Source organism: Mesoplodon densirostris, chromosome 17, assembly GCF_025265405.1.
Source record: "Mesoplodon densirostris isolate mMesDen1 chromosome 17, mMesDen1 primary haplotype, whole genome shotgun sequence".
NCBI lineage: Eukaryota > Metazoa > Chordata > Mammalia > Artiodactyla > Ziphiidae > Mesoplodon > Mesoplodon densirostris.
In genome coordinates this window covers 68,257,666-68,272,177 of record NC_082677.1, presented here as the reverse complement: position 1 = coordinate 68,272,177, position 14,512 = coordinate 68,257,666, and the positions used below count along the sequence as shown (strand labels likewise).

At 40.6% G+C, this 14,512-nt stretch overlaps 1 protein-coding gene across 2 annotated transcripts in view; it reads left to right on the top strand.

Moving 5' to 3' along the window:
- The window catches only part of NALCN (sodium leak channel, non-selective), a 263,906-nt gene that overhangs the window by 235,859 nt on the left and 13,535 nt on the right, over positions 1-14,512 (top strand). For both annotated transcript variants that reach the window (XM_060079639.1, XM_060079640.1), the window contains 9 exons: positions 3,107-3,200; positions 3,704-3,810; positions 4,014-4,088; positions 4,786-4,905; positions 8,864-8,932; positions 9,876-10,024; positions 11,302-11,395; positions 13,053-13,185; positions 13,853-13,968. In XM_060079639.1, the coding sequence (XP_059935622.1) occupies positions 3,107-3,200; positions 3,704-3,810; positions 4,014-4,088; positions 4,786-4,905; positions 8,864-8,932; positions 9,876-10,024; positions 11,302-11,395; positions 13,053-13,185; positions 13,853-13,968 (957 nt within the window). The remainder of the gene's footprint in view (positions 1-3,106; positions 3,201-3,703; positions 3,811-4,013; positions 4,089-4,785; positions 4,906-8,863; positions 8,933-9,875; positions 10,025-11,301; positions 11,396-13,052; positions 13,186-13,852; positions 13,969-14,512) is intronic.

Sequence of the window (14,512 nt, the reverse complement as noted above, 5' to 3'; positions counted from 1 at the left end):
GGCTCAGTGGCCATGGCTCACGGGCCCAGCCGCTCCGCGGCATGTGGGATCTTCCCAGACCGGGGCACGAACCCGTGTCCCCTGCATCGGCAGGCGGACTCTCAACCACTGTGCCACCAGGGAAGCCCACAAAGCAATATTTAACCAAATTATTTTAAAAAGCTAGCAAATCCAAAATCCAATGAAAGATAGATAGTAATGTATTTCTCTAGGAACCTCATAAATCAGAACAAAATGAACATGTTAGATTTGACACAATGAAAACATTTGGTCCAATGGACATATAAAGGCCTCTGACTCTGACAATTTGAGACTATGTATTACTTTCAAGTACAAAATGTATCAAGTACAAAATGTATCATCTACAAAGTCATAAAACAATAATTACCAAAGAATTGATAATGTACACAACATGTTCTCTATCACAATTTTTAAACATAGCAAAAAATTCCCCATAATTTGGAAATATTAAGACAGCATTCTAAATAATTTTTGAGTTATAGAAGAAATCAGAATAGAAAATCACAAAGCATTTAGATAAATCATTTATAAAAATCACATTAAAACTCACAAGGTAGGGCTTCCCTGGTGGTGCAGTGGTTGAGAGTCTGCCTGCCGATGCAGGGGACACGGGTTCATGCCCCGGTCCGGGAAGATCCCACATGCCATGGAGCGGCTGGGCCCGTGAGCCATGGCCGCTGAGCCTGCGCGTCCAGAGCCTGTGTCCCGCAACAGGAGAGGCCACAACAGTGAGAGGCCCGTGTACCACAAAAAGAAAAAAAAAAAAAACTCAAAAGGTATAGATACATCAGTAATTAGATGGAAATTTGTAACTTTTAAGTGTATATGTTAGAGAAGAATCAAATAGTGGTGATTAACATGCCAAATACACAAATCAATAAATTATAATCAGAGCAACAAAGTGAAATAGAAGAAAATGGGAGGAAGAAAATAACAAAGATAAAAGAACAGAAAATTAGTGATACAGAAAACAAAGTAACTTATAGAAAAGCTCAAGAGTGAGAAAAACCGGTTTGTTGAAATAAATTAGATTGATAAGACTCTTACAGGGGTAAGCATGAACAAAAATGTGGAAAAACAAGCTATGGTAAGTATAATAGTGCCATCATTGTTACAGGGATAGAAAGTTAGGCTCACAGAATAGAACAGAAAGACCTAGGAGGGACCCATGTGTATATGAAGCAGAAGTAGCACAAGTCAGTGGAGAGGATGAGACCATCCACAGTGGTGCTGGGATAATTAATTGATTGTCTAGATCTCAGAAGTTAAACTGACATTTCTACCTTACAGCATACTCGAGAGTAAATTCCAGATGAATGAAAGAACCAGCTATGAAAAGCAAACTTTAAACCATTTTTAAACCATAGAGAATGTGTTTTTGACCCTGGAGTAGTTGTAGAGTTCTTGACATTAACCACAAAGTGAAATCCATAAAGAAAACAATTTATAAGTCAGATTACATTAAAAGGAAAAGTTTCTGGATGATAATAGACACACTAAGCAAAATTTTTAAAAAAGCAAGCTAAGACTAAGAGAAAATACTTACAACTCACATAACTGACAAAATATTAGTATCCAAAATATATTAAGAATTTCTACAAAACATCAAAAAGTAAATATCCAAATACAAAAATGAGCAAAGAATATGAACAGGCAATTCACAAAGGAACACACAGGAATCACCTTGTATACACATTGAAAATGTTTCATCTCATTAATATTAAAACTAAATCAGATACATTTCACACCCATCAAATGACCAAATTAAAATGTCTGATAAAGTCAAGTATTGGCAAGAATATAAGGAAATAGGAACACTTGTAGAATGAAACCAATTTTCTTGGTTATTGCTCTTTGGATAGCACCTTGGAAATCTCTGGTAAGTGTGGAAATGTGTAAACTCCTAGACCCCAGCAGTTCCTTTCCTAGAGGTTTACCACAGAGCAAGATGTTTACCATAAGACGGTACCTGTGGGTTTATTGCAGCATCGTTTATAGTCCACAAACCTAAAATGATAACTTCTGACATATTTGTACAGTGGGATACTATGTGATCAGTTAAACTAAACTAAACTAAACTAAATCAGATCTAGTATCTAGTTGTATGGAAAATGTAATTTTCAATGAAGATAAAAACAAACTGGGGACTTCCCTGGCGGTCCAGTGGTTAGGAATCTGTGCTTCCACTGCAGGGGTCTCGGTTCGATCCCCGGTCGAGGAACTAAAATACTGCAAGCTGCGGGGCACGGCCAAAAAAAAAATAGTAAAAAACAAGCTGCGTAAATTCCCACATGTTGGATACCATTACAGAAATGTATAAAATTAAAAACAAACACATTCTTATATATTTATATATACATAAGCAGCAGAAGTCTGAAAACATAGGAGGATGTACCCCTGAAAGATAGTTAGCTCTGTGTCAGGAAAGGCAGGATGGGAGAGGGGAGGTGTCTTTTTTCCCAGTTTCTTAAATTATATTTCTGCCTTTGTAATATAATGTAATGAAATGTAATGTAATATATTCAAGTGCATTTTAATGATGTGCTCTATTGTATAACAAAGAATATCTGATCTCATTTAACTGATTGTCACAGCACAAATTTCTTAAATATGCAATTCTCTGACCTCATACCACTTAAAAATAGTTTCACGATTGCATGTAACAGAATGATTTCTAAAAAGACACAATAGCCTTAACCAGAAGCAGCAGCATTGATAAGCTATCATTTTGCTGCAGCTTTTTCTATGAAAGGAAACTAACCACTGTTAGAGTATCTCTTTTAGAAAATCTAATCATACAGAAAACCTTCCTTAGATTTTCCCAAACCTGAATATTATATACATGTTCAAAGATGCCAACTGAAGGCTGCTGAATCTTCTCTGAACCCCCGGCCCTCTTTTCTGGAACTTCTCTGAAGACCACGTTTGAGAATTCTGACCCTGTTTATCGAACCACCATGGTATAGGAAGAATATCTTTGTTTTAAACCCACGTTAGTCTTGTTTGTGTCAGCAGCCCATTTGCGATGTCCTTGGTGTGGAGCACATGACAAAAGGTCTTTCTCTGTTTTCCTTTGTTTATTAAGGGGACGGCTCTGCTGACTGTAGATCAGAGAAGATGGGAAGATTTGAAGAGCCGCCTGAAGATAGCACAGCCTCTTCATCTGCCACCTCGCCCGGGTATCAAAGATGCTCTGATTTTATTCATGTTGGGCACTAGTGTTCATGATTCCCCAGGAGTCCAAGATTTCAATTAAAATAATCATCATGAGGCCACTAGGCAATTGTGCAGAAGTTAATATAAAAACAGGCTCCAAACTACAGATCTCTCCATAGGCTATTAAAATCAACCACCCAAAGGCCATGCTTCAGTGCTCTCAGGATAAGCCTTAATGAAAAAATGAATTGTTGAATAAATATATTTGTGCTTGCCTTTTAAACATATGAGTGAAATGTATTAAACTGACAGAAATTGAATGATGCGAGTCTCCTTCCAATGCAGTGTCATGCACCGTCGTTTTAAATATTGACCCAGCCATTCCTGCAAGACACTTCACAGTAGATTGAACTGTAGGAGAAAAAAAAATGTAATGGGTTTTAAGACGAGCATTAAAGAAAATGAAAGGCAAGAACGTAAATGTGACCGATGTCTAAAATGCCCTTGCCTAAACCTTTCTTTTCAGATAATGATGGTTTTAGAGCTAAGATGTATGACATAACCCAGCATCCATTTTTTAAGAGGACAATTGCATTACTCGTCCTGGCCCAGTCAGTGTTGCTGTCCGTCAAGGTACTTTATTTCACCCTAACACTCTGGGCATGAATTTTTTATTCATTGGTGGGTCCAAGAATATTGCAAGCAGCCATGTCCACTCACAGTCTACATTTATAAAAAATTTAAATTCACGATCGTGTTCAGATGGGTGGAAGAGGGGAAAGTCTTTCTGTGTAGATGGAATGCAGGCACAGAGCTGTGTGCTGTTTCTCTTACAGTGGGATGTCGAGGACCCAGTGACTGTTCCTTTGGCAACCATGTCGGTCGTTTTCACGTTCATCTTTGTTCTAGAGGTACAGTAATGAGTCAACTGGTGCTGGGGGCTGCAGTGCACATTCTAAAGCAAAACAAAGTCCTTCTTCAATGGCACTTCCTTTCACCTCTGCGTTCCGTTGCTTTTGAAGTCCTCTTTGGGGAACAGAATGCTCTTAGTATATTTCCTTTTCAGGCTGTTCTGCTTCGCTTGAACAAAGACTTCACTTTATATTTCTATTTTTTCCAACTGCAAGAATTACTAACTGCTGTTGATGTTGTATCTGAATGTTGGCCTGTCTAGTTATGTCAGTTCAAATATTTACAGCAAACGGCACGAACCACTGTAATTCAGGGACTCAAATTACAATGTGGTGGCAGAGGGAGTTGGCCCAGACAAGATTATTTTAATACGTGGTCCACATCACATTGCTTTCCAGTGCAATCTTCTTGGAAATGCAAGCAGATTTTTATTTTACCCTGTACCGGTTGATGTTTCCCAAAATCTATGGTCTTCTACTTGAGGAAGAAAAACATCTTGCTATCAGAACTAGTCGTAAAAAAAAGGAGAAAAGAGTGTGGAGAATATAGATTTACATATATACACAGACACATCAGTAATAAATTCTTCTCTTTGGTTTCTACATCCTTTAAAAAAATAATGTGCCTCAGGTTAGTACATTTAAATATATGCTGAACACTCAGCCTCAGTTCACTGTCTTCATTGTTTTTCCCCAGGTTACAATGAAGATCATAGCGATGTCACCTGCCGGCTTCTGGCAAAGCAGAAGAAATAGGTACGATCTTCTGGTGACCTCACTCGGCGTTGTCTGGGTGGTACTTCACTTTGCCCTCCTGGTAAGTGCATCACTAAAGTTTATTTTACTTGGTAATTTCAGTTCAGGTAACCCTGTTTCCAGTCTCATCTCACTCCAGGTCAGCCTACTCTCAAGGGTCAGGTTAACCTCCCTAAAATTCAGCCTTGACCATGACGGACCCTCGGACATGCTTGCACCCACACGCACACACACATACATGTGTACGTGTGCACACACTCGAACTCTTCACATAGACAAAAGCTGAACCCTCAAAGTCCTAGAGCCTGCAAGCCAGAAAGAGAAGTTCCTTCAAGATCCTCTGGTTTAACCCTCATTTTCTCAAAGGATAAAAAACAAGAGAGACAGAGAGAGAGACAGAGAAAGAGATGGAAACCGAGAGATGAAGAGACCTGCCTAAGTTCACACACAAGCCAGAATCAGAGGACCTGAACCCAGTTCTCTGAGTGGAAGTGTAGCTTCCATGCCACTACATTATAATTAGGGTTTCACAGTATGATTCTCTGATACTTTGCTGCCTTATTGTCTCCCAGACACCTGGCTGCCATTTCTCGAAAGCCATCCTTCCCCATCTCAACACCTGAGTTCTCACTGTTCTTGCCTAAAATGCATTCAGCCTCCCCACCCTCCATTCAGCTCAGACTCTACACCCTAGGTGTACTTGATTGTGGTCATGAGCTGTGTTGTCCGATAGAAATAAAATGTGGCCTGGATGCTATTTTAAATTTTCTGGGAGCCACATGTAAAATATAAAAAAGATATAAAAAAAGAAAGAGATGACATTAATTTAATAATACATTATTAACCTACCATTTCCAAAATATTATCATTTCAACATGTCAGAAATGTAAAAATTATGAAGGAGTGAGGCTCCATCCTTTCTTTGGTATTCAATCTTTGAGTGCCTATTTCACATTGACAGCACATCTTAATTTAGACTGGCCACATTCCAAATGCTCACTGACCACATGTGGCTGCCATGGTGGACAACACAGGTCCAGAAGACCTGGTTCCTAATCCAGCACTTCAATCAAGTTATTTGTCTTCAGTGATCTTTTGTTCCCTGCTCTGAACTGGGAATATATTTTCATAATTTACCTAGTCCATATGCACATTATGAAGGTCAAGTATGTGAACTTCTTCTAACTGTAAAGATTATACAAGCCCATAACACATTATTTTTTTATATACAGCAGGTTCTTATTAGTTATCTATTTTATACATATTAGTGTGTACATGTCAATCCCAACCTCCCAGTTCATCCCACCACCACCCCCATAACACATTATTATAACTACTTTCTTCTCTAGTCTTCCTTGATCCCACCCAAAAGTAAATGGGTGGGATTACTTTGCCCTGCTCTTCTGTCCAGTATCCCATCCTCTCCAGTGTTAGAGTCATGCAGGAAAATAATCCCTAATGTTACTGACCCTGGCCAGCTCAGTCAGTAAAGCATGAGACTCTTAATCTCAAGGTCATGGGTTCCAACACCATGTTGGCTGCCAAATGGGTGCCAAATAAAAGCCAATACTCGAGATACAAGTGTTGGTAGGAAAGGAAAGGTTGCTTTAGTCAGGAGGCCAGCAGTCTGGGGAGAAGGTGGACCCATGTCCCGAAGAACCAGCTCACCACTGCCAACCAGGGGGCGAGAGCTTTTAAAGGGGAGTTTCAGGGTTGTCTAGGTTGAGGGAGGGGGCTATGTGCAGAACAGCACAGTCAGCTCTGACAATCATCTTGAAATTGGTCATACAGTGACCTGAATATTATTTATAGCCCTTGAGGAGGAACTAAAGGTCCTTGACTTTGTTTAATGGCTAAAATATTATTACTTCGTCTTATTTGACTACTTTTCTTTGCTTCTGCGTTTTCTCACTTCTCCAATTAAATTTATTCTTTGGCTAAAGTTTTTCTACAGACAGGAGTTAGGCAGAGGACATGGGCTGGGGGGGCAGGAGGTTCTGTTACGGGAAGGCCCCATAGGGTCCTGCTCGGTTACACTGACACAGAGAACCCCTTTACACACCACAGAGGCTTTGCTTTAGGATGAAATTGCTGTGCTCAGGAAGATACTGAGTGTCCTTAAAACAGTTGTCAGCCCAATTCATTTCCTTAAACGACAAATGATCCAGAGCACTAAAAAGCTGCACGTCACCATGCCAGCAATTGAGAAGAATGTAATGGGCAAAAACAAAGACAGTCACTGCTCTCATGTACCTCACAGCCTGGAATGTTAGATCGGTATTCATCAAATGCCCCCAGGTCAGTGAGAATTACAGCTATGGTGAGGGAAATGGAGAAACACGTGTCCCTGTGATGACACAGGAGAGTGCACGATGGCTTCATCAGAGAGATCCTGGAAGGCATCCCTGAGGGATCCCCTGGGATCAGTCTGTAGGGTGAGAGGAGAACATTCCAGGCAGCTGTCCCTATGATGGGAGGGTTCAGGAGGATAGACAGTATGGCTGGAGTAGAAGGAACGAGGGGAACGTGGTACAAGATCTGATTGGGTAAGAAGGTGTCAGACCTCTCAGGAGCTTGTAGTCCAGGTAAAGGATTAAGTCATCATCTCAGAAGCTGTGGGATGTCGTCCCTTCCAGAATGCAAAGAGAGATGGTATCTACAATAGGCTTTGAGCTAACGTGGAAAGGAGGAGCAGCAAAGCCCATGTTTGTATCTTTTTCTAGACAAATTGTAGCCAAAAGCTATTTGGTCCAAACAGGAGAATGAGTAAACTTCCTAATTCTGGGTGTCCCCAGAGAGGATATCACATACCCGGAAGGCCAGCTTGCCTCTTTGCCTGACTGCTTCTGCTCTCTTCACCAAGAACCTGTGGTCCTGGAAGGTCATTCCTTCTCCACTCTATTTTGCAGTGGACTGCTGTGAAAGAAGACGCAGTCCTTGTTCCCATCCAAAGATGCTTCTGTGCAGACACATTCATTTCTTTGCACCTCACCAAGGATCTTCCCTTCCTGGAGGCCATCTGTGACTGTTGTCATTTGACTAAGCAAGGCTCCGGAGGAATAATCACACCTGGGCATCAGCTTAATGCCACTGTCGTTATTGCACTTGTAGCCGGTGGGGTCTTTGTTCTCAGATGAAGCTTTCTTAGTCATAGAGCACACCAAGTCATCTTTTTTTTTTTAATTAATTTTTATTGGAGTATAGTTGCTTTACAATACTGTGTTAGTTTCTATTGCACAGCAAAATGGATCAGCTATACATATACATATATCCCCTCTTTTTTGGATTTCCTTCCCATTTAGGTCACCACAGTGCATTAAGTAGAGTTCCCTGTGCTCTACAGTAGATTCTCATTAGATATCTATTTTATATATAGTATCAATAGGGTATATGTATCAATCCCAATTTCCCAATTCCTCCTACCACCTCCCTTTCCCCCTTGGTAACCACACAAGGGATATTACTGAGTCATCTCTTGCTGCCAGTCACACACTTGAAGGAAGAGCTGGATGTGTTTCTGAGGGAGGACTTCTCTGAAATCAGCTCAGACAAATGTGCATGTGGCCAGCTTCAGCTTCCCTCAGAGAGAAGGAAGCTGAAACTGACCCCCGGCAATCTTTTCCAACACCAGCACCCCCTCTGGTTGTCAAAGGAAGCCAGGATTCTTTTATCTCCTGTCTCCCTCGACTTCTTCACTTGCATTGTTATCCTAGGGTTTTCTCGCTCCTCAAAGGACCTGGTCACTATTTTGTGTAAAATAAGTTTTAAAATACAGAATTCAGCTGAGCAAAACAGAGACGAAAGTTTCATTTAAGATTTGATTTTATAGCTAATATTTATTCATGAGTTTTGGCAGTGACCTTTTCAGCACCTTTTTAAGATACATTTCTTAGAGGAATTTTCACATTTTATTAAACTCATTATTCAGTAGACTTCACAGAAGACTTAAAATGAAAAATGGAACTGTAACACGATTTTTCGTGCAAATTACAAGAGGCTCTCCTCTGTTTAAATTTCAGAACGCATACACCTACATGATGGGCGCGTGTGTGATTGTCTTCCGGTTTTTCTCTATCTGCGGGAAGCATGTAAGTACATTGTGAAGATGCTGTCATAGGTCACGCGTACACTGAAGAAAGGAGTGATGACTAACTGACTTTAGCTGCCCTTCTGGGTCTCCAGGGGTGGAGTTAACAAATTCCTAGACATCATAAGTCAAAATGAGCAAATAATCAAATGAATCGGTAGCTTAATTGTCTTGTGACTCGTTTCCTGACATTTGTGTTGTTTTAGTTATTCTTCTCATTTGCTAAGTGAACTCAATCATCAACTAGAGATGACATGTCAGGCACAAAAGCAAAGACTAATGGTCTTTCTAAATGCTTCTTTATTTTTATTGTTTTTATTTTTAATAAAGTTAAATAATTTTACTGCAAAGAAGAATAATCTTAACAAATATTCATGATCCTATGATTCCAGATTTATTGATGTTCTTTGTTAATGTTCAATACATTCCACATATATTTTTCATTTTTTACAGCACTGTTTTCTTTTTTGTTACTACATTTCATGTAGAGTCCATATATCCACATAATCAGTATGGTAAATATTTGATGGTTATTTGGTATTTTACCATCGTTTAGTTTTGTTTTTATGATTGTCTGTTTGTGGAAGAATCCTGGGTCTGCTTGCTATTGGCCAAAAATGTACAGCCTGTATAATAAAGAATTAGGGAGGAAGAGAAGAGAAAAATAGAAGGCTTAAAATATTGTGGTGGAACTTTTATTAATTTGGCTAAAGAGGCTGAAGTTTGAAATATGAGCAGAATTTCTCTATGTCTAATGGTCTTTAATAATATTCAAATTTAATACCAGATAGGAAGCAACTTTCAAGTGATATCCTTGAGAATCACTTTTGTGCCAGACTGCTTAAATGTTACTTACTTTCCGGGTTCACCATGGCTTGACGAGGTGAATGTCCCCTCCCTCCTCCTCTTTTCCCACCCCCGCCCCCACCCTCACCTCCATACAGGTGACACTGAAGATGCTCCTGCTGACAGTGGTCGTCAGCATGTATAAGAGCTTCTTTATCATAGTGGGGATGTTCATACTGCTGCTGTGCTATGCTTTTGCTGGAGTCGTCTTATTTGGTACTGTGAAATATGGAGAGAACATTAACAGGTTGGTATATATTTATCTTTCTTTTTTTTTTTTTTTTTTTTGCAGTACATGGGCCTCTCACTGTTGTGGCCTCTCCCGTTGCAGAGCACAGGCTCCGGACGCGCAGGCTCAGCAGCCATGGCTCACGGGCCCAGCCGCTCTGCGGCGTGTGGGATCTTCCCAGACCGGGGCACGAACCCGTGTCCCCTGCATTGGCAGGCGGGCTCTCAACCACTGCGCCACCCGGGAAGCCCTATTTATCTTTCTATTCAAATATTAAGCAAACGTTTTTAGTAATGAAATCATGGATACATATCTGCATGCTTTTTAGACAAAGATGGGGAGGGGGAAGCAATCATTTGGAAATTAAAACAAAATAAAATGGCCAAATTTTAAATGACATTTTTCTCATTGAAACAGTATGCATGCTTACTGTTAGAAAATTAGAAAATTCAGAAATAAAACAGGGGCTCCCCTGGTGGCGCAGTGGTTGAGAGTCCGCCTGCTGATGAAGGGGACACGGGTTCGTGCCCCTGTCCAGGAAGATCCCACATGCCGTGGAGCGTCTGGGCCCGTGAGCCATGGCCGCTGAGCCTGCGCGTCCGGAGCCTGTGCTCCGCAACGGGAGAGGCCATAGCAGTGAGAGGCCCGTGTACCGCAAAAAAAAAAAAAAAAAGAAAACAAAAAAGAATCCATAATTCCACCACCATGCAGGAATAACCACTTCTAATATCCTGGTGAATTCCAGCAATTCTTCTATCCACATACTGCCAGGAATGATACATTGTTTTTTTTAATTAAACAATTTTGAGATGGCTTTGTTTTTTTTAAGCAAAACATGGGAAGTTAGGACCCCCAAATGGTTATATGTGGAAAGCATTTTTCAAAGATTGTCTTAAATTTTGTGGAACCATTTCTGAGGGTTTTTTTTTTAAGTCCTTACACAAAAAGTTAAATACAAACGTGTCTTGTTGCAGAGATCACTTATTTGATATATGGTGGCCCCATCTTTTATAGCATAATCCACATAAAAGAAGGAATCACTTCTAATTGTCAAAGCTTGCTTTCTCAGTCATTCAAGATGAATGGCAATAAATTGCCGGCACCATGCTAGGGTTGGACTATTGAGATAGCTATACTTGGAGGCAAGTATAAATAAGAAACAAATAAGAGGGTGTAACCCTTGGAAATGGTAACTTAGCAATCACATTAGCTCTAAAATCCACGTGTTTTGGTGGTGACAACCCTTACATGACAAACCATATTACTCACATTCTGGTTTTTTTTCCTTAAATTAGGCATGCAAACTTTTCTTCAGCTGGCAAAGCTATTACCGTACTGTTCCGAATTGTCACAGGAGAAGATTGGAACAAGATTATGCATGACTGCATGGTAAACGTCTCCTCATCACTCGCGATGCCTTGACTTAGAAGCAGATAAAACTCTTTGGTGATACAATATAGGCAGCACCATCCTTGTAGCATCTAGACTGTGTACAAAACACATATCCTGGCCCTTTAGTCCATAAAATTGCATTCTTTTACATTACAATACATGGACATACAGGGAAAATTTCCAGTGAACCCAACTCGAGCTATTGTAGTTCCATTCAACAAATTTGCATTATGTGAGCATTATTCTTTTCCTCCCATCTTCGACATTTTGGCAGTCAAGTACAAACAGGAGAGTTCCACTTCTCTGACTTAATTCAGCAGATATTCACTGAGCCCCTGGTTTGTACTGGCCCCTGTACTAGGTGCTCGGTCTTGAGCGATTCCAAGGCATTCTCCAGGAGTTTATGTCAGAGGCTCTGAGCAATACTCTCCCTCAGCTATCCTCACTTCTAGAGCCTAATTCTTCATCATCCTTCAGGTCTCCGTTTAAAGCTCAGTTCCCCCAGGAATCCTGCCCAACGCTAAGGCTGCTGGTTCCGTGTCCTCCCAGTGTTCTGTATTTCTCCTTTGTAGTGTGTAGCACAACTGCAGTGAGTTATCAGCTTGATTGGTTTATTTCAGCTCCCTCTCACCCTCCGGACCAACTGTTAAAAGAAATTTCTGCAAAGATGGCAATTCAGTGGCCACCACCTATGCCTGGTTATTGAGCACCTGAAATGTGACTAGTGCAACTGAGGAACCAAATTTTCAACTGTATTTAATTGTATTGAATGTTAATGAACATACATTTGGATTTAGATAGCCACTTGGAGTTAGCCACTACCATGTTGGACTGCAGGGTTCTAGACTGTCAGCTTCATGGCAGAGGGAAGGGGTCTGGGTCCTGCTCACCAGCCTGTCCCCAACACTGGGCATAAACCTAGCATATAGGAGGAGCTCAGGAAATTTATGCATGAATGAGTGGGGATGGAATTTACCAAATCAAAAATAATACAAGGCAGAATTAAATAAATTCTAGATAAAAACAAGCAGAATGCCATGGAAATGCAGAAGAAAGAACTAGTCTCTCTGACTGAAAGAAACCAGGAGGTCTCTCAGAGGTGTTGGAGTTTTACTGGGCCAGTGAAGAATGGGGAGGCTTTTGATAACCTGAATCTTGTGCCATTTAATGATATTCCATAATGATGCTCCAAGAAGGAGGATTACTGGCTTTTCCTTACACAATTTGAATGTGAATTTGCTGTGTATAGCAAATCTTCCTAAATTTTAACCCATTACTTAAGTCAGAGAGTTTTTTTTAAACACCTTTTTCTCTGACTTTCTGCGTTTTGCATCACAGTGACTACTTACTCTTTGGGGCTAGTGGAGGTGGCAGAAAGAGTGTCTCTTGAAGGAAGGGAGTTCGTGTTCATTGTGCTTCTAAAATGGCAATGAACTTGGGATTCTACAAGACCAAAAGCATAGTATAAATGAAATATTCTTTTTGATTTTTGCCACAGATGAGGTACTCAATGTATGGGCCTTTGAAAGATCACTTTGAAGTTACTTATATTTTATATCGTTAGGAATATGTTCACAACTACAGTCGGTTAACGGAAATTTGTAATCTTCTCTGCTCTCCCCCTGTCCCCCCCTTCCCCGCCATGGGCCCACAGGTCCAGCCCCCCTTTTGTACTCCAGATGAATTTACATACTGGGCAACAGACTGTGGGAATTACGCTGGGGCACTTATGTATTTCTGTTCATTTTATGTCATCATTGCCTACATCATGCTAAATCTGCTTGTAGGTAAGTGATGTTCACTGAATTATTTTTCAATCTCTTTAAACTCAGGTTATTAGATAATTATGTACTACTTCCAAGTAATTATCCTGGATTGCTTGGGGTGGGTGTTTTATGGCATTAATTATAAATTGTTGCCCCTCGGTCCAGAAGCTGAAAAGACCTTTGAAAGGCATGTAAATGACAGTTGACTGCAATTTCAAGAGTTGTTCTATTTATTATGATCATTAATTTCAAAAGCTCTTCTCATGGATTCAGTTGGACAAATACCAGGGAAGGCTACCTTTCCAGGCTTGAAATATCACATTTATTTTTTCAAAAGATACACACTGTCCCCCCAGATGTGGGACCATCCAGAACTCAATTTGACCTTTAAAAACTGCCCTGGAACTCAACTAAGAATTGAAGCCAGCTGGCACGAGCATCTTTAGACACAGAATGCGTGTTTATGCTCATGACCCTCAATGTTTTGGAAAGGTGGAAGCTGGATAAATAGCTCAGTCCAAGTGTAAAACATGCCAACTTGGAAACCATACTAAAAGCCCTTTAATAATTTGGCTTATAATGTAGGTGATAAAATTCATGATTTATAATAGATGTACTTTTTCCGAAAAAATGACAGATTAGTATAATTGTCTAACATCCCCATTTTTCTTTTCTTTTTTTTTTTTAGCCATAATTGTGGAGAATTTCTCCTTGTTTTATTCCACTGAGGAGGACCAGCTTTTAAGTTACAACGATCTTCGCCACTTCCAAATCATATGGAACATGGTGGATGATAAAAGAGAGGTATTGTCTCATGCCTCACCCCTACCCCAACTGCCGTACTGCAGACGTTTCAGTGGTTTTGTTGTTTTCAGTGGACATGTACTGAATTTGCAAAGGCCACTGCTGAATTGCAGAAAGCTGTCGTTGACAATTTAGAACAATGTGCCAGGGAGGGGGAGGGACATCGTGTTCTTTCCAACCCCAGACGTCCTCTCCTTCAGACATGCAGAAGGCTGGCAAGGAAAGGAAACCAAGGGAGCTCTGAAGAGACCAGCTGGGGCTCAGGGCAGGGCGGGGGGTGAAGTTCAGATCACCGAAGCGACAGTGTGATACAGATTCATGAGCACCCCAGCTCTCACACAGCAATTCTGATTAGAAGTGCAAAGGAGTTATTTAAGTGGTTTCTGAAAGTTATCATTTTGGACTTATTGTTTGGACGTTTTCATCATACGTCTTACCCAAGATTTCCTAGAGTTAGGCAGAGCAGATGCTTCCTCCTCCCCCTCGCCCCCCTCCCCCTTCTCCTAGCACACCTTCAGGCGCAGTTCCAGGCACCAGGGATGTG